This window comes from Carassius gibelio, chromosome B2, assembly GCF_023724105.1.
Source record: "Carassius gibelio isolate Cgi1373 ecotype wild population from Czech Republic chromosome B2, carGib1.2-hapl.c, whole genome shotgun sequence".
NCBI classification, from domain to species: domain Eukaryota; kingdom Metazoa; phylum Chordata; class Actinopteri; order Cypriniformes; family Cyprinidae; genus Carassius; species Carassius gibelio.
In genome coordinates, this window is record NC_068397.1 from 5338815 (window position 1) to 5357598 (window position 18784).

General features: G+C 36.1%; 2 protein-coding genes across 3 annotated transcripts in view; one reads left to right on the forward strand and one right to left on the reverse strand.

Annotated features, from left to right (window-relative positions):
• The window catches only part of slc1a7a (solute carrier family 1 member 7a), a 29996-nt gene extending 23830 nt beyond the window's left edge, over nucleotides 1–6166 (forward strand). The window contains exons 6-11 of the mRNA XM_052548688.1: nucleotides 9–108; nucleotides 869–1102; nucleotides 1346–1540; nucleotides 3327–3461; nucleotides 3794–3893; nucleotides 3980–6166. Of these exons, the coding sequence (XP_052404648.1) occupies nucleotides 9–108; nucleotides 869–1102; nucleotides 1346–1540; nucleotides 3327–3461; nucleotides 3794–3893; nucleotides 3980–4252 (1037 nt within the window). The 3' untranslated portion in view covers nucleotides 4253–6166. The remainder of the gene's footprint in view (nucleotides 1–8; nucleotides 109–868; nucleotides 1103–1345; nucleotides 1541–3326; nucleotides 3462–3793; nucleotides 3894–3979) is intronic.
• A 431-nt stretch (nucleotides 6167–6597) lies between these two features.
• Nucleotides 6598–18262, reverse strand: scp2a (sterol carrier protein 2a). Of its 2 annotated transcripts, none has more exons than XM_052548690.1 (16): nucleotides 18100–18262; nucleotides 17250–17304; nucleotides 17092–17163; nucleotides 16862–16993; nucleotides 16095–16159; nucleotides 15891–16017; nucleotides 15729–15792; nucleotides 15560–15646; nucleotides 14494–14644; nucleotides 13980–14127; nucleotides 13780–13887; nucleotides 11843–11996; nucleotides 10605–10701; nucleotides 10097–10226; nucleotides 9611–9690; nucleotides 6598–7338 (listed from the first exon to the last, which is right to left on the reverse strand). In XM_052548690.1, exons 1-16 carry the CDS (start codon nucleotides 18148–18150, stop codon nucleotides 7243–7245), a joined length of 1617 nt encoding a protein of 538 aa, XP_052404650.1. In that variant the 5' UTR covers nucleotides 18151–18262; the 3' UTR covers nucleotides 6598–7242. The 2 variants fall into 2 exon arrangements, with proteins under 2 accessions (XP_052404650.1, XP_052404649.1); XM_052548689.1 differs by having other exon boundaries at nucleotides 10097–10229.
• Nucleotides 18263–18784: the final 522 nt, after the last annotated feature.

The window sequence follows — 18784 nt, forward strand, 5'->3', positions numbered from 1 at the left end:
TCGTTTAGGAATCATGCTTGGAAGAATGGGACCAAATGGCAGCGCCCTCGTCAACTTCTGCCAGAGTCTCAATGAAGCCGTGCTGAAAATTGTGGCCATTGTTATATGGTATATACAAATATCAGTTAACTTAAACCTAATAATATTGTATGACCCACTATGACAATAAACCAAATAACTATAGCCATTACACAGAGAATTATGTTGGGGTCATTCTCACCAAACTATGGAAGCCTGTTTCCATAACAGACAAAAAAAAAGTTTTTATCTCACAATTCTGACTTTCTTCTCAGAATTGTGAGTTTATATCTCGCAATTATGTCTTTTTTCCCCAGAACTGAGAGATATAAACACACAGAATTGTGGGAAATAAAGTCGAAATTGCGCATTATATAGTCAGAATTGTGAGATATAAATGTTTTTCTCGCATTTGTGTTATTTCGCACAATTCTAACTTTTAATACAATTGTAAGTTTACTTTATCTAGCCATTCAGATTTCTTTTCTCAGAGATATAAGTATATTCACAATTATGGACTATGCAATTCTGGTATTATAATTCACAATTGAGATATAAATCCACAATTCTGAGAAAAAAGTTTATATCTTTTAAGTCTGATTATTTTCTCAGAAACGCTGAGATATTTTATCACAATTGTGAGTTTATACCTTGCAATTCTGACTTTATCTCTCAGAATCGTGACTTTATTTCTCAGAATTGTGAGTTTATATGCAATTCACAGTTAGCTTTTTTATATGCTTCACACAAAAAAAATTCAGCACTTCACCAGTGTTTGCACCTCCATACCTTGTGCAACTGTACAGTGAATTCCCCCTGAACGGCATCTATTTGTGATGTAACACCTCAGGTACTTCCCGTTTGGGATTGTGTTTCTGGTGGCGGGAAAGATCTTGGAAATGGATGACCCATCAGCTATGGGGAAGAAACTGGGCTTCTATGCCATCACTGTTGTCATGGGGCTGGTGCTTCACGGCCTCTTCATCCTGCCTTCCATGTATTTCTTCATTACGAAAAAGAGCCCCATCGTCTACATCCGAGGGATTTTACAGGCCCTGCTCATCTCATTAGCTACTTCATCCAGGTAACCTCACCTTCATGCATTTCATAGTTTGAGCTCTACCAGATGCTAACAGAAAACTACTAATCATCATTATATGGATCACACACTACCGGTCATTCAAATTGTTCTAAACACACCAAACTCATGCAGAAACAGGCACCTCATTTCTAGAAGACACATAACAAATGAAAACAAAATGTGTATTGCAGCCTTGAATTGAAAGTATCACAAATGTAAATGACAAACTCTTGTGTTTTACTCCAGCTCTGCTACGCTGCCTATCACTTTTAAGTGCCTCCTGGAGAACAACCACATCGACCGCCGCATCATTCGCTTCGTACTTCCTGTTGGTGCCACTATAAACATGGATGGCACTGCCCTGTATGAGGCTGTGGCAGCCATTTTTATCGCTCAAGTCAACAACTATGAGCTGGACTTTGGACAGATCATCACCATCAGGTAGGGTAAGAAAGGGTAAGATGCCCCTTTTGAATATAGATCTTGTCTGGTAACATTTATGCTCTCATTAATCTTGACTGTTCATCTGAATATGAACATTTGTGATTGTTAAAAATTTGTGATTGTTACTTTTTCTTTTTCTTTTTTGCCAGTGGATAATAATAATAATAATATTGTTTGTAATACCACTACTACTATTACTAATAATAACAAACATATTAATAATAGTAATTATTATTATTATTATATGTCATATTAATGTTGTTTAGAAACTCCATAAATGACATTCACATTTTAAAAATCATTGTTAGTTCTTTTGTTGCAACTTGACTTCACTTAATTTATTAATATATTCATTTTTAATACACATTTATTTATTCATATACAATTCATATACGATTCCAAAAAAGTTGGGACACTGTACGATTGTGAATAATTGTATAATTGTGAATAAAAACAGAATGCATTGATGTGGAAGTTTCAAGTTTCAATATTTTGTTCAGAATACAACATAGATGACATATCAAATGTGGTCTGACATTGTCATGTTGGAAAATGCAAGGTCTTCCCTGAAAGAGACGACGTCTGACTGGAAGCATATGTTGTTCTAAAACTTGGATGTACCTTTCAGGATTGATGGTGCCTTTCCAGATGTGTAAGCTGCCCATGCCACATGCACTCATGCAACCCCAAACCATCAGAGATCCAGGCTTCTGAACGGAGTGCTGATAATAACTTGGGTTGTCCTTGTCCTCTTTACTCAAATTTTGATTTGAGACAGAACAGTTTTCCACTTTGCCACAGTCCATTTTAAATCAGCCTTGTCCCAGAGAAAACACCTGCACTTCTGGATCATGTTTAGATATGGCTTCTTTTTTGACCTATAGAGATTTAGCCAGCAACGGCGAACGGCACGATGGATTGTGTTCACAGACAATGTTTCCTGGAAGTATTCCTGAGCCCATGTTGTGATTTCCATTAAAGTAGCATTCCTGTATGTGATGCAGTGCCGTCTAAGGGCCTGAAGATCACAGCCATCCAGTATGGTTTTCTGTCCATGACCCTTACACACAGAGATTGTTCCAGATTCTTTGAATATTTGGATGATATTATGCACTGTAGATGATGATAACCTCAAACTCTTTGCAATTTTTCTCTGAGAAACTCCTTTCTGATATTGCTCCACTATTTTTCACCACAGAATTGGGGGAATTGGTGATCCTCTGCCCATCTTGACTTCTGAGAGACACTGCCACTCTGAGAGGCTCTTTTTATACCCAATCATTTGCCAATTGACCTAATAAGTTGCAAATCAGTCCTCCAGCTGTTCCTTATATGTACATGTAACTTTTCCAGCCTCTTATTGCTACCTGTCCTAACTTTTTTGGAATGTGTAGCTCTCATGAAATCCAAAATGAGCCAATATTTGGCATGACATTTCAAAATGTCTCACTTTCAACATTTCATATGTTATCTATATTCTATTGTGGATAAAATACAAGATTATGAGATTTGTAAATTATTCCATTCCTTTTTTACTCACAATTTGTACAGTGTCTCAACTTTTTTGGAATCGGGTTTGTATTCATTGATGATATATGATGATATGACATAATTTATTAATATATTAAATATAGATAAATGAAGTGATATGCATATATAAAATACACATATAATTATATAGTGTAATTCAGATGTATCTTTTGAGCTGGATTCTGTTATTTACCTTTCTTTATTTAAGAAATTTGTAAACGTTTTATTTTATTATTTATTTATTTGTAATCAGCATCACGGCTACAGCAGCCAGTATCGGAGCTGCAGGCATTCCACAGGCCGGTCTGGTAACCATGGTGATCGTGTTAACCTCAGTGGGTCTTCCTACAGATGACATCACTCTTATTATTGCTGTGGATTGGGCCTTGTAAGTCTCTCTCTCATTCATTCATAAATTATAATCATTGTAAATGTAGATTTGTGATGTCGAATGTAGAAATGTGGACCAGCCAAATTGCTACTCAAAACTAGCCCAGTCACCTTCTGGGGCAAAATCGTTCCAAAATCATGTTTAGGTGAGTCAAAGCCACCTTTTGGGGGTTTCCATTTGAGTCTAAATCACATTCCAGTGGGGTGACCTGCAGAAACAGTATAAAAGTAGTCTGAAACCCACAGATTTGGCAACACTGGTGATTGAGGTTGGTTAAGATTAATGATGAATACATTTTGAAATATGAGGTTTACTTGTGTGTCTGTTAGGGATCGGTTCAGGACGATGGTGAACGTGATGGGCGATGCTCTGGCCACAGGAATCATGGCACACATATGCAGAAAAGACTTTGTGAAAGAGGGCGAGGAGGTGGGAATGAGTTTGTAGAGGTTGTTTGAAATGATAATCACACGTTGCATGTACAAAAATGAAGATTTCATCTCTTCTGGTCACAGATTCCTCTCATCTGTGAGACCAAGCCCATGATCAGCATCCAACAGATGATGTCCTACCAGAAAAACGGCTGCTTCCAGCCCCCTCCGCCGGGCCCCATGAGGAAACCCGAGCACTTGTCTCCTGATGTGGCCCGTCTCATGCAGCTGGAGGAGGGCATCAGGCCCCCCGACAAGAAGAGGTCCCCTCATCTGTCTCCACACCATTACAAACGAGACCATAAAGACAAAGACCACTGTACCATAGACATGAACGGTCTGGAGACCAATGTCTAGACTCCTTCACAGACTGAGCTGCAAGACGCCAGCCGTTCTCCTTCTCTACCTTTGGATTTGTGTGTCAATGTCTTTGTAGGGGATTTCACGATGGAAAGCTGAAGCAATCGGGGGCTAGTGAGGGGATAAGATGGATTCCCTGAACACTGTTGACCCCGGAGGCCGAGCTCCTGGCCGAAGTGTGTGGAGGAGGATAAGTGTACGTTTGAGTGCTGTTGTCATTGTGTCCTTTCCCTGTGATCCACAGGAAAGAAGAACAACACTCTTCATGGACAGCTTGTCTGAGGAATGTGGATATGTGTTGTTTTATTATGCTGCTTTTCTCTGTTTAAGTCTAATCTTTCAGTAAAAGAGGGAGGAAAAAACTGTCCCCTGAAGAAGATTTAACCACCAGTGATCACATACAGTGACCCCAAGAAGTGTTTGGACACTTGTGGTGTTAAAAGTGTCCAAATATCAGTGCATTATATGAGGGGTTTCAGCCTTTAACTCCATCTAGAGCTGTAGACAACCCTGAAACTTAAAGATGGCCATAGCTTAGAGCTTAACATAATATATATATATAGAGAGAGAGAGAGAGAGAGAGAGAGAGAGAGAGACTTAAAATGCAAAAACCTCCAAGTCTGTCTGAGATTATTCTTTTAAATGAGTATTTTGATCAGGCTCCTGTAAAAGTAACATTGGACATTTGAAAATAAGGCATTCAATAATTAAAGTGAAATTATTGAACCTAAATATCAGAGTCTGATAAAAAAAAATGCTCAATTAAAAGAAAAATATCCCAGAAACATCTAAGAGGTTTTTGCATCTTAAGTCTTTAAATACATAATTTTTTGACATCAAAAGTATTTGGAAACTTTCTGGCTGTCAAACATTAGAACGATCATGTGACACTGAAGTAGTGATTCTAAACATTCACAGGAATAAATTACATTTTCCCATTTTATCAGGTTCCTCCTTAAAAAAATTAATAAATAAAAACAAATGCACCAAACCACCATTTGGTTAAAAGTTAGGTTTGACACAAGGTGTTTATAAGTTAGTAAGATGCTGCTTGGCTTGATCTATTTACTTGGTCTTGGTCATTTATTTATTATTTATACAAATTACACTTTTTCTTTTAATTGTACAAATATTTTTGGGGAATACTGTAAACATATATAGATGTATGCACACACTACTGTTCAAACGTTTGGGGATCAGTAAGATCTATTTTAAAGAAATGAATACTTTTATTTAGCAAGGGTACACTAAACTGATGAAGTGACAGTAAAGCCATTTATAATGTTACAAAAGGTTTATATTTCAAATAAATGCTGTTCTTTTGAAGATGATAATTAAAGCATTCTGAAAAAAAAAAATTTATCATGGTTTCCACAAAAACAGGAAGCAGCACAACTGTTTCTTAATACTGATAATAACAGCAAATGTTACATCAGCATATTAGACTGATTTCTTAAGGATCATGTGACACTGAAGACTGGAGGATGATGCTGAAAATTCAGCTTTAAATCACAAGAATAAATTACATCTTAAAATAAAATTTAGATATATTTTAGATTAGAATTTCTTCAAATAATGTAAAAAAGTGTGTTTTTAAAAAACTTTTTTTAAAATCTTACCAACCCTAAATGTTTGAATGGTATTGTTTGCATACTGACAGACCTTTAACTCTTCAGGAGGATGGTTTCTAACCCCTGCTCTTGTGTAGAACATCTTGACATGAACAGATTTCAGGGCAAGCCCAACTTTGAATTTTGTAAGCAGTGGGCTTCATGGACTCACACGTCATGCCACACACTCTCAAAGGCCTTACAACCTGTATGGATTCTTTGTGTGAAAATGTCAAATGTAAAAATTGTGATTTGAATGAAATTCTATAAAATGATGACTCACTCAGTATGCCTAATGAAAGCAATGCATTTCTTCTCATTTTGTAGTGTTCAAAGATGAGATTTGTGTGTCAGGGATTTTTTATTTTTTAGAGGGTTTATTACAAACAGAGAGAGACAGAGAGTAGTTAACAGAGATACAGCTGGGGAACACCACTGGGACAGCCTTGGACATCAACTGGCAGAATAATACACAGTGCTGGAAGTGATCCATAAACAGTCACAATTTAAGTCCAGCAGCTGTAGGTCAAACCGTTTCAGGATAAAAATTCAGCAGGTGAGTAATAAACCATCTCGATTAGGTTAAATAAAGTGCATTTTCAACCAAAACAGCAGTGCTAAAGGTGACAAAGCTAAAGTCCTCCATCAGTGCAGAGGCTGTATTGTAATGTATGCAGACATTTTTATCACTGTATTTGAAATCTAAAGACACTGTAGGAAAATGACAGCATGTTTCGAAGTCACTGGCATGTTTATTAGAAATAAGTGTTGTGATTTTTTACAAACTTGATTAATATACAATTATACAAAAATACTTTGAAATGGTGATATACCAACACACACAGTTCTAGGCCTTTAAAGACTCAATGAAAAGTCTGTTACTCTTAGCTTCTGTTTTAATTGAGTTGACTGCACACTAGATATAACATAAGCCTTTGCAGGAATAGTTTGAAATCTAATGATTAAACTGCTATGAGTCAGTCAGATGCACATTATAGGACAGACAGCTAACTAACTGAGAGTTCAGACTCCATCTTAATCTGCAAGATTACTAAACTGATGATTTGAAGGCTACTTTACTGTAGAAACATGACATTTTCTTCTTCCTGATAAACCACAATATTATTATTATTGTACAGGAAATTTTTGTCAAAGGTTTGCTTATGTCTTTCAGGTATTTTAGTAACACAGTATTCTTTATGCAGTTATGTTGCAATGACCAACAGACCCACTGTTATTGTGTAATATTACACAACTTCATTCATACAATTTCAGAAATGATTTCTATTTAGATACTGATTAACCATTTTAGCATCTCTCCACACAACTCATCTTCATGAATGTGTGCCACTTCCCTGTTCATCAGTAGATGCAGTTTCACAGTTTGGCTTTTCCAGGTGTCAGCTGAAGGTTTTGCAGTTTCATGGCCATTCCCATATTCCCAGTGATCTTTAGTTTTCCTTGGAAAAATGCCTTTAAATGAGAAAACAAAATGAGATTAACAAAATAAAGCTTCACACAGCATTTTGGACTTTTTAAATAATATAAAATTTTATATTATTTTTTTACACACACACACACACACACACACACACAAAAATTTTTTTACACACACACACACACATATATATATATATATATATATATACATACACACACACACACAAACACATTATATATATATATATATATATATACACACACACACACACACACACACATATATATATATATATATATATATATATATATACACACACACACACACACACACACACACATATATATATATATATATATATATATATATATATATATATATATACATATACATATAAACACACACACACACACAGCTAGTGGACAGGGTAACATTTCTCAATTCGTATTAAAATAACTCAAACGGAAATGAAAACTACGAAGAAAAAACTAATAATAGGAATGCCAGACAAAAGAAATTGCAAAAATTTGAGCCAAATTCAAAATCAAAACATATATAAACTATTTCAAAATATGAATAAAAACGATATTATTATCTCAGTGATACTAATATACACTGTAGATGAGTGCAAAATAAAAAGGTTATGGTCGTATATTATTCCTCCCCCAACATTTCATGTGAGTTTCTCTCCATTTGACCATTTCCACGTCACGAGCATGATGGATTTGCGCTGTAAACGGTTCAGCTTTTCTAGTTGGGATTAATTTGAAAATGATTCCCTTTATGGAGGATTACTGTAAAAAGAGTGGCTAATTTTTAGATGAAGCTTCTGTCAAACCATCTGATGTCTGATGTGGTTTTCCACAGATGGACAGACATGACGGAGGCTGGTCGAGTCATCACAGAGGGGGTACATCACGGGCGAATGACATTTCAAAGGGCTTATGAAAACAATCTATTTTTCATGCTATGACTCACATCAGCAGAGGATACATTAGAAGCCATTAGCCTAATTTGGGATTGCGTAAAAGATTTCCGCTTCACTCTGATCAGCATTCTGTGGCAGGAGGTTTATGTGCTTTAATGTGTGCGATTCAGAAAAAACGGTTGGACATGCAACATAATACTGTATGCATGCCATGCCAGCTAAAGCCAGGTCAAGGGAATGTCAAAGTAACTCAATGTTAATCTTTTTCATAGAGATTAGTTTAGTGAAACTGCACAGCACAGGTTAAAGGTCATCCTTGACATTGGATTAATCTGGAAGGCTAACGTTGCAATATCAGCCAGCAGAATTATGATGCAAAGATGCAACTTTTGATTAAAACAAAAGAACATTAGTTTTTAAAGATACATATTAACCTTTTTCTATGGCTCTTAAATGTAAAGTTTTTTTGTGTGTTAGTATCAATATGTTAGTCTTATCTATAAGGTTATCTATAAGGCAGTGTGCTCCAAAACAGTGACAAAACTCGCATTTAGAAGAAGAGCTATTAAAAGTGTTGTGTGAAGAGATGCACCAACGAACATAGAAATCTCCATAGACCGCTGAGGACACGGTGGTTCACTTTCATTTTTGAATGAAATTTCTCAACAACAAAAAAAAATAAGGAAAAAGTCCTATAATTTGTGCTAAACATTTTACACCGGACTGCCTCACAAACAAGAGTTGGTTCAGCAATGCTTTGTGCGCAAACGTCCAGACTCCAGACAAAGTAAGCAAAGTAAGATTTTGTTTTCTGAAAGAGATCCTTGGCTCTCTGTAAGGCTAATGTTGCTAAAGCTATCATTGTTTTCACTGATGCTGCCTTCACGTGCTACCAGAATGATCGTGAATAGGACTGTGGTAGTTAAAAATTGTGTTGGGAAGCGATGTGTGAGGTCAGTAACAAGGATAACTTAGACAAGGTGATACTTACTTCTCCCATCTCAGTGCACTCAATCACTGTAGTGCACAGCGCCACTATGCTAGCATTTAGCTTAGCACCATTCATTCCTTAGGATCCAAACAGGGATGAATTTAAAAAGCTACCAAACACTTCTGTGCTTTCTCTATTTAAAGACGTAGTTACACGAGTAAGTATGGTGACACAAAATAAACAGTGGAAGAACATAGTGGAATATGGAAAAACGAGTGCGTTTTCCTTTAAGAGGGACTAATCGTGCACTGCTGGCTCTGTCCCAGGACGCTCTCAGACTACACTGACACACACAACACCTTATCAGAACAGCTCCAATGTTCTTTACTTCATAAACAAACCCAAGATGTCAACAGACCACTAAGAATAAAGCATCGAACCGTACCGTCTGAGGATTCAACCGCCCCGTCATCAATTCAAGCAGATCCGAGTCGGACATAGAGATAGTACAGTCGGCCTTTTTACCTGTGCAAGAAGTAAACAGTGAAACATGTTCACATTGGTCAATGACAAAGTGCTCTTGGAGACACTGACTTTAGAGTTAAATCAAACAAATGACTGTTTAATGTGCAATGCAAAAGACTATTTACAAAAAACAAATAAATTAAATAATAATAATAATTCTTACTTTTATTTTTATTTATTTATTTTCTTGTTCTTGTTTTCATTCGAATATATCAAAAGGAATATTTAAAGAACTTTAACTTTATAAATGTTTTTACTGTCGCTTAATTAAAATGCTGAATAAAAAAAGCTGAGTCTTTTGTTTTTATACAAATGTAAATGTCATGCTTTCAATTTATTTTATTTTTTAATGAATTTTCCAATAACATACAACACACGATGAAGTGGAGAACAAATCTGAACACACCTGCATCATTGGTCACTGAACCTTTGCCATTTTTTACATCCACGACCCATAATGCTTCACTTCCACCTGGACCGTCCTTCACTTTGAAAGCAAAAACCCCGCCGATTTTCTTTATAAATGCCTCTCCCTCCTGTTAAAAATAATGAAACCATTCAATAAATATGTAGAAAAATGAATTCATTTTTTTTTACACACTTGAAAACTCCTGTGAATCTTATTCATTGCGGAATTTCACTTAAAGTATGCAATTGTGTTATTTTTTATCTTACACTGATGCAAATTATTTCTACAGTAAAAATAGCACTGAATATTTAATATCCACGCTGACTTAAAGTCATTTGAGATGAGAATATTACTCTTTCCAAGAAAAAACCCACGAGTCAGTCTTGGTTTAATAGGTTTGCAGAAGCCACAGAGGCATTAACAAACCTCAAAGCACTGTCAGTGTTCAGAGGCAGAGTCTGATCTGCATGGTTAGTGAGAGACAGCCTCATTCCTGATGAATTACCTCCTGTAGCTTCTTCTCTATCTCCTTGAAGACAGTGTGAGCTTTGAAGGCTTTGAGGTCACTGGTTGCGCTGGTGGCCACTGCAGCGATCCGAGAGCTGAGAAGGTTTAGTTCAGACAGTTCAACACTGCTGGTGCATGTACATGGTGTGTACCAAGTCCAAAGGTCTGGTTGTAAATGTATGTAAAAGAACTATGACATTTAACAAATGTAATACTTGAAATGTAAATATTTTCTGGCTTATAACTTCACGAACTCTATGTACCTATACAGACTTGTATGTAAATATGTATGTAGGTAGATCATATAGAAATGTAATCTTCTGTACCTTGGATTTTGCACCCAGTGTTCAGTATTCTTAAACAAACATACAACAGAGCTCAACCATTCAAGCATAAAACAATAAAAAATAAAAGTGTACACTGCTGTCCAAAAGCTTGGTGTTAGTAAGATGAATACTCTAATTAAAAAAATACTTTTAGTATTCAGCGAAAACACATTAAACTGATCATAAGTGACGGTAACATAACTTTAACATAAGGTTACAAAACATTGACATTTTAAAATATATTAAAATAAAATTTTAGTTTGAATTAATATTTGCCAAAATTATTGTTTTGACATTTTTTATTCAAATTAATGCAGCTTTGGTGAGCATAAGAAACCTTTGAACAGATGGTTGGGATTTTTTTTTCTTTTTTTAAATGGACTGAATTTGAATATCATTTCAATAAAAGCAGTTACTGGACATATTTAAGCCAGTCATCTCAATGCTAGTTAAGACATATTGCAACATATTTGTGACCCGGGAGCACAAAAGCAGTCTTAAGTCTCTGGGTTATATTTATAGCAATAGCCAAAAATACATCATATGGGTCAAAATTATACATTTTTCTTTTATGCCAAAAATCATAAGGACATGTTCCATGAAGATATGTTGTCAATTTCCTACCGTAAGTATATCAACACTTAATTATTGATTAGTAATATGCATTGCTAAGAACTTCATTTGAACAACTTTAAAGGTGATTTTCTCAGTATTTAGATTTTTTTGCACCCTCAGATTCCAGATTTTCAAGTAGTTGTAACTCAGACAAATATTGTCCTATCATAACAAACCATTCATCAATGGAAAGATTATCTATTCAGCTTTCAGATTATGAATAAATCTCAATTTAGAAAATTGAATCTTATGACTGGTTTTCAGCCCCAGGGTCACATTTTAGCTTTAAACATACCTTGTCTCTTGAGGGAAGCCCATCCTGTAGAGAGTGACGACCACCGCTCCACCAAGACCGATGTTGTGCTGCAGGGCGACCCTTGCCCCGGGGACCTGCCGAGGCCCCGCCTCCCCCCTCAGCTGCCAGCACAGCTCTGCACACTGAGCCAGACCTGAGCCACCAAAACAGGCCAGAGTTCATCCTTCACTCGCTCTCAGTGTCACAGCCTTCTGCCTTCACTGCTTCTGTGGGAGCGTTTCTATACTGTGTGACCTGATGATTCTTCTGTCCTCTAACAATTAGTGAACAAGTCTGCCATAAAGGGGACCGGGTACTTTTTTTAATGGTTTCTGTTTTACATTTATATAGCATTTTGCACAAAGTAGCTGCATTGAAAACTCTCTGGAAATGTGTTGTCCTACCATACAGACATACAACATCTTGTATATGTAACTATAATGTAAATATTCTTTACATGCAATTGCATAAAACTAGGGAGTAGAAATAGTTTACGAAATGAAAAAAAACTAAATTGATTGAAAATAAATAATTTTGCAGAACGTAATATAAAAAACCTGATTTTTTTAAAATGCTAAATTTCCAGATTTTATTTAGTTGTTGTCTACTAAATTTATTTTAGTAAGGCATTTTGTAAAAAACATTACAATCCTTTGACCAGACTGTATTAATATCCCTCACAGCCTTATTCACAATCTAAAATGTAATGCAGCGTTACCCTGACTAAGGTCTATTCGACTGAAACTGTTATTTAACCAATTAATAATGATATTATATCACAAATCTTTACATTAAATGTAGGGTAGGTGATTTCGGAGGGGTTAGCAATAGCAAGCTAGCTTTGAAAGCAGAAGATTCCACCCTCCCTGCAAAATCAGTCTCCAAAGCCACACCTCCTCCAAAACACATGAACACCCTCTGGCAGACCAGAGGCTGAGACGCCATCAATGCTGTCAGACACATATCCAATGTTTAGTGTTGAGAGAGACAAGAAGGGACACAAAGATGGATGGATGGATGGAGAGGTTAGAAGGATTGACATTGTTCTACACCTGGTTTTATGACAACACCCAGGTTAAAATTAGGAGACAAACCAGTTTAATATTCCATCACACCAACTAATAACTGAAGCCAGCTGCAGAACTGATGTCCTGCTGGAATCTAGTGTTTATTCACTCATTCAGAGAAGTGACTCCCCCTGCTGGTGGAGAGCCACACGCACACACAAACTGTGTTAAGGATGTAAACACAAGCGTGAGTAGGACATTAGTTTTAATTTCTCCGTTTGTGCTCTGAAAAAAAGGTAATGCACTCTAGAACAACATTAGGGTGTGTAAATAAATACAGAAACAGAAACTATTCTACAGACAGTCACAGAAATAATCTGTGAAGGGAGTAAATAAACTGTGGATGAAAGCTATTGTTTTCAAGTTATTAATAAACAGGTGTATGTGTTCATTTTATGGTTTTAGGTGCCTCTAATTTATTCTTATATCTTTAATCTGACAAGTTAATTCCTGCCAAAAGTTATGCTTTTTATTTATTGCTTTTGGCTAATGATGAACTCTAGTTTTTTCTAGTTTTCATTCTTCGCTTATATGACTTGATATGGTCATGTGATATTGTTAAGCTGAATAACATCCTCTGAACTTGCCACCTTAGATTTTTTGTGAATAGATGCCACTGCTGTCAAGCAAAAAAATACCAGATTTTTTTAGAGAGTAACAGCTTACATTTTGGTCATACAAAGCTTACACAAAATAGTACTTTTTTTTTTTAGAAATAAGCTGGCCCCAGCAGCGGGAACACTGTGCTAAACTTCTCCATTTGTGTTTCACAGCCAAAGCAAAGAGAGATCTGGAGTAACATGAGCATGAGGTAAAATGATCCTATTAATTCTCCCAGATCTGCCATCAGGTGTGTTTGATTAAGTGTACCTGTGGCTCCAAGCGGATGTCCTTTAGAGATGAGTCCTCCGCTGGGGTTTATCACCCATTTCCCACCATATGTATTATCACCCCGATCAATCAGCTCACCAGCTTTACCTACCAATGAAAAACAGATCATACTTTAAAACGTGCAGCTAAACTAAACTTATATTTTTCAACAGTTGTGTTTGGGAAGCGGTGCGTCTCACCCTCAGCACACAGTCCCAGAGCTTCATAGGTGATGAGTTCATTGGCAGAGAAGCAGTCGTGCAGCTCGATGACGTCAACATCTGACGGCTTCAGTCCAGCAGCGTCGAAGCACCTCTGAGCTGCAAGAAGGGTCATGTCATAACCGACCTAAAAAAACATGACATTAGACATGAGAATCATACTTTAAAGCCACGGTTCACACAAAAATGAAGAGTCTGTCATCATTTAATGTCATTTCAAACCTCCATGACTTTTTTTCTACTGCGGAACACACAACAAATATTTTTGATACAACTAGTTTCAGTTCCCATTGACTTCCAATTGTATTTCTTTCCCATATAATGTAAGTTCAAAAGAACCAAATCGGTTTAGATATGTCCTCAAAATATATTTTTTCCAAAGAAGAAAGAAAGGACAAGAGGGTGAATAAATGGTACTTTAAAAAAAACCCAACAACTTAAAAGTCTGTTTTTTTTAGTGTGAGTGCTGCTCAACAAGTTCATCTTCTCTTACCATTTTCATACAGCTGTTTTCCTCAAAGGTACTGGTGAGGTCTGTGACCATCTCCTGAGCGATGATCTCCACAGCCTTCTTCTCCAGTCCGTTCCTCCTCACAAACGCCTCACTGGCCAGAACCGCAGCTCCTGCTCCATCAGATGTCGGGCTGCAGGGAAATAAGAGACCATATCAAAATCTGATTCTGTTGGGCAGCTGCCAGTTTAACAAGCTGTCTAATAAGAGCATCATGTTTCTGAAAATAATAACATTTATGAGCTAGAATAATGACTGGCATGCAAAGTTCACCAGCTTGTAAAATGCCGAGAACATTCTTGTAAAAAGTATTTAATTTTGTTAAGAATATTTTAAAGTCCGTCAACAGCATTTGTGGAATAATATGGATTACCACAAAAAAAAAAAAAAAATTAAGTATTTTTTTGTTAAAGATCAGGAATGACACTTCAATAAAATAGATGAGGGATAAGTTAAAAAAAATAATTAATTTACATATTTCAAATGGTTTATTTAAATTCATGTTTTAAAAATGTAGTTAAATAAAATAGCTAATTAATTTTCATTTGAAAAATAGACATTTAAAATGTAGTTAAATTAAACAATAATGTAGTAAATGAATAAATCATAAATTGCACATTTTAAATTGTATTTAAAAAGAAAAAAATGAATTTGCCTGTTAACTTTTCTGTGTCTACATGTCAAATGCTAAACCAATAAACTTCTGACTCAATTTTAAGAGACATCTCTCATGTGCCACTTAATAGTCGACAGAACAGACTCTAAAAAAAGACCTTGCACATCAATAAACACTCATATTTTCTTGTGGCTCTACTATTAAAACAATGTGTGCTTTAACAGTTATGGATTGGCTTATTCACACTGCCATTGTAAGTGCTTACCCAATTTTTACTAGATTTTTGTGGTAAACAGCAATATGCTACAAGTGCTGTCACCGGAGATCAATTTGTGCTGAACTATGAATATTAAATACTAATAACTGCCCTGCTTTTGTGGATGTCCAAACCATGACACCCAGCTCATCCCCCGGACTCTCTGGTGCACTTACCAACACTGTAAGAGTGTGAGGAACTCAAAGACCTTCCTGGAGTTAATGACCTGCTCCAGACTATATTCATCCCGGAACTGAGAGTATCTGAGAAAGACAATATCTCTTCCTGTTACCTGTGATATGAACAAGACTTCACTTGCACATTTCCTTTGTAACAAAAGCTTACGGATTATTGGTGGAATGCTTGTGGTTCTTCCAAGCAATTTTGGCAAAATGCTCTGGTTTCGTGCCTAGAGAAGACACAAAGCTTTTATTGCAGAAGGAACCAGATTGCAGGAATCAATCGAAATCTCTCATATTACACACTGAAGTCTTGCTGAGATCTTACCGTACTTCTCCATGTGCTCTCTTCCAGCGTTGCCGAACATCTGAGGTGCAGCTGGTGCCGCCGCCACACCGTAACGGTTGATCATCACCTCCATGTGCTTGTCCATAGGGTTGGTTCTGTCCATGTACTGCAAACCCAGGAGAGGACATGAGACACAGGCTGATCTGCTTCATCGCTGGTATTATAACAGAGCTGCACTCACACCTTTGAGGATAGTGAACCTCTTTCCATCTTCTCAAAGCCCAAGGCAAGAACACAGTCAGACAAGCCTGAGTGCAAGAGTTTCTGTGTCAGATAAACCGCTCAGAAGTTTGGAAAAACTGTTTTTGAAAGAAATCTCTTAGGCTCAAAAATACACTAAAAACAGTAAAATTGCAAAATATTATTACATTTAAAACAACTGTTTTCTTTTTTAATATTCTTTAAAATTAATAATATATATATATATTTGGTGACTCTTGCCTTTGAATTGTGATATACTAGCATTCAAAAGTCTGAGCAAAGTAAGATTAAAAAAAGGAAGGAAGGAAGGAAAAGAAAGTAATACTTTTATTTAAAAATTGAGATCTCAGCTTTGCCATCACATTAAATAAGCTTATATTTTCAAATATATATTCAATCAGGAAACAGCCCAATTAAATTGTAATAATATTTCATAACAGAACTGCTTTTCACTGTATTTGATCATATAAATGCAGCTTTGGTAATCATTAGATACTTCTTTAAAAATAAATAAATAAAAAGCATACCAACCCAAAACTTCTGAAAGGTAGTGTGTGTGTGTGTTATTTATTATTTATTTTATTTTATTGATATTATTTTTATTTATATTATTACTATTCAATAAAAAAGTGTGTTCAATACCATAGTTTAAATAAATAAATAAATGACTATTTATTTTATAAACAGAATCCCTGAACTCCTTCTATGGTGCAGACTTTAGTCTTCAGCGACTGTAGCAGCGTTCGCACCTCCCTGAATGAGCTGACGGGCCATAAACAGCGCGGTGGAGCCGGTGGAGCAGTTATTGTTCACATTGATTATTGGGATCCCTGACAAACCCAAACTGTGATAAATGGCCCTCTGGCCACATGTCGAGTCACCTGGAGATTTACAGAAAAAAAATGCATTCAACACTGACGTCAGAGTGTAACTGTTAACATGTCTTGTAAAATACTAACTATATAAAAGTATGACATACCGTACACATAGCCTACACAGGCTTGCTGGACGGCACTGTACTTGATCCCAGCATCCGCCAGTGCTTTCTGCCCTGTGCCACAACAGAAGGGAAGCAAAGATATTCATATTTCTCCAGTACAATGTGCTAAACACCTGAACGAGGTTCATCAAGCGCACCTGCTTCTTTGGCCATGTCTGGGTAATCGATGTCTCCTGCTCCCGGCTTTTCAAACTGAAAAACAGCAAAGAATCACTGACTAAAATAAAGCTCTTTAGAACTAAGGATTTTAAAATGTTGCCTGAAATTTAGCCCATTAGGTTTATAGTGCTCAGGACATTTATTAAATATATAATGGATAAAATAAATGAAACTATATAACGTTAATATGAAAAACAAACTTTATGAAGTACATTTATGCAGTAACAGATACTTATTGTTCCATTATAGTTACTTTGAAAACTATGAGCACACAATGTGATTGTGTAACAAGCGTTCACTGTCATCTCGCACAGTAACCTGTGACACATTTCATTCAGGGTCATTTACCGATTACACTGACATCTGTGCGTTTCTGTGAAGCTCTGAAGGACTTTAGCACTGTGCAATGCTACAGTTACTCAACTCAACACAGATCAGATACACAGGCACAGTGCATCTTTGATAAGAAACTTTCCAGCATAGCATAACTCTTTCTTTTAATGGCGATAAAACACTTTATTCAGAGCAATGATGTTCTGAACCACACCATGCAGTCTGCCTTTAGCAATCAGGCTAATTACTGTACATCGTATAAATAAACAACCTACCACATGCAACAGTTTAATAATAAAACATATTATATTCAAAACCACAGAGTGTCTTAATAGTTAGTTTTATTATATGAAACTCAAACTCCTACAGGGATTGCCTTTAACTTCAGCACAGTGTGTTCTGTAACAAGCAGTTAGCTAAGCTGCATTACAGTAGCCTTTGAGCAAACCAGAGCATAACAAAGCCCACATATATCAATGCAATCGATGCGTTTACCTTTGTCATCCCCACCCCGACGACAAAAACCCTGTTTCTTGCTGCAGTCATCTTCAGGTTAGTGTTGTGACAGCTCGACTGAACTCGACTCCTGAAACTGAACAACAGCAGCTGATCATAAACACACAGACCCTGTCACACACACAGATGGCGCTCTGTCCTCAGACACACACACTCACACACTCGATATTAGGTAACAAAGATTTAAACAAACAAGGGGAAGTCTATTTTATGATCATTTGTCAAGCTGTTTTACCATTTATTCCTTAAAAGATAATCGTTCATAGTAATATCTAATCTATGTTGCTTGCTGAGGAAAATTAAACACGGTTTTACTACAGTAAAATTGTAGAAACAATGTTTTTTTGGCGTGCTGATATTTGTATTGCCAGTTTTACATCAAATACCATGATTAAACTGTGGTTAGTATAGAAAAACCATAGTTAATTTGAATTTACCATGGTTTAACTATAGTATAATTTATTATTTTATTTATTTTTTGGTATTATTTGAAGTAAAATATTTTTGAAGGTACATTTTTGTAAAGGCTATCTATTTTTATTTATTACTATTCCAGTTTTGTCAGTATCCATAAGTTACTTCAGCAGTGATAAGTACACTTTAATTGTGATGTTTACATGGATCTGTGGTTCAGATGTAGGATATTCACATCCAACTAGTGTTT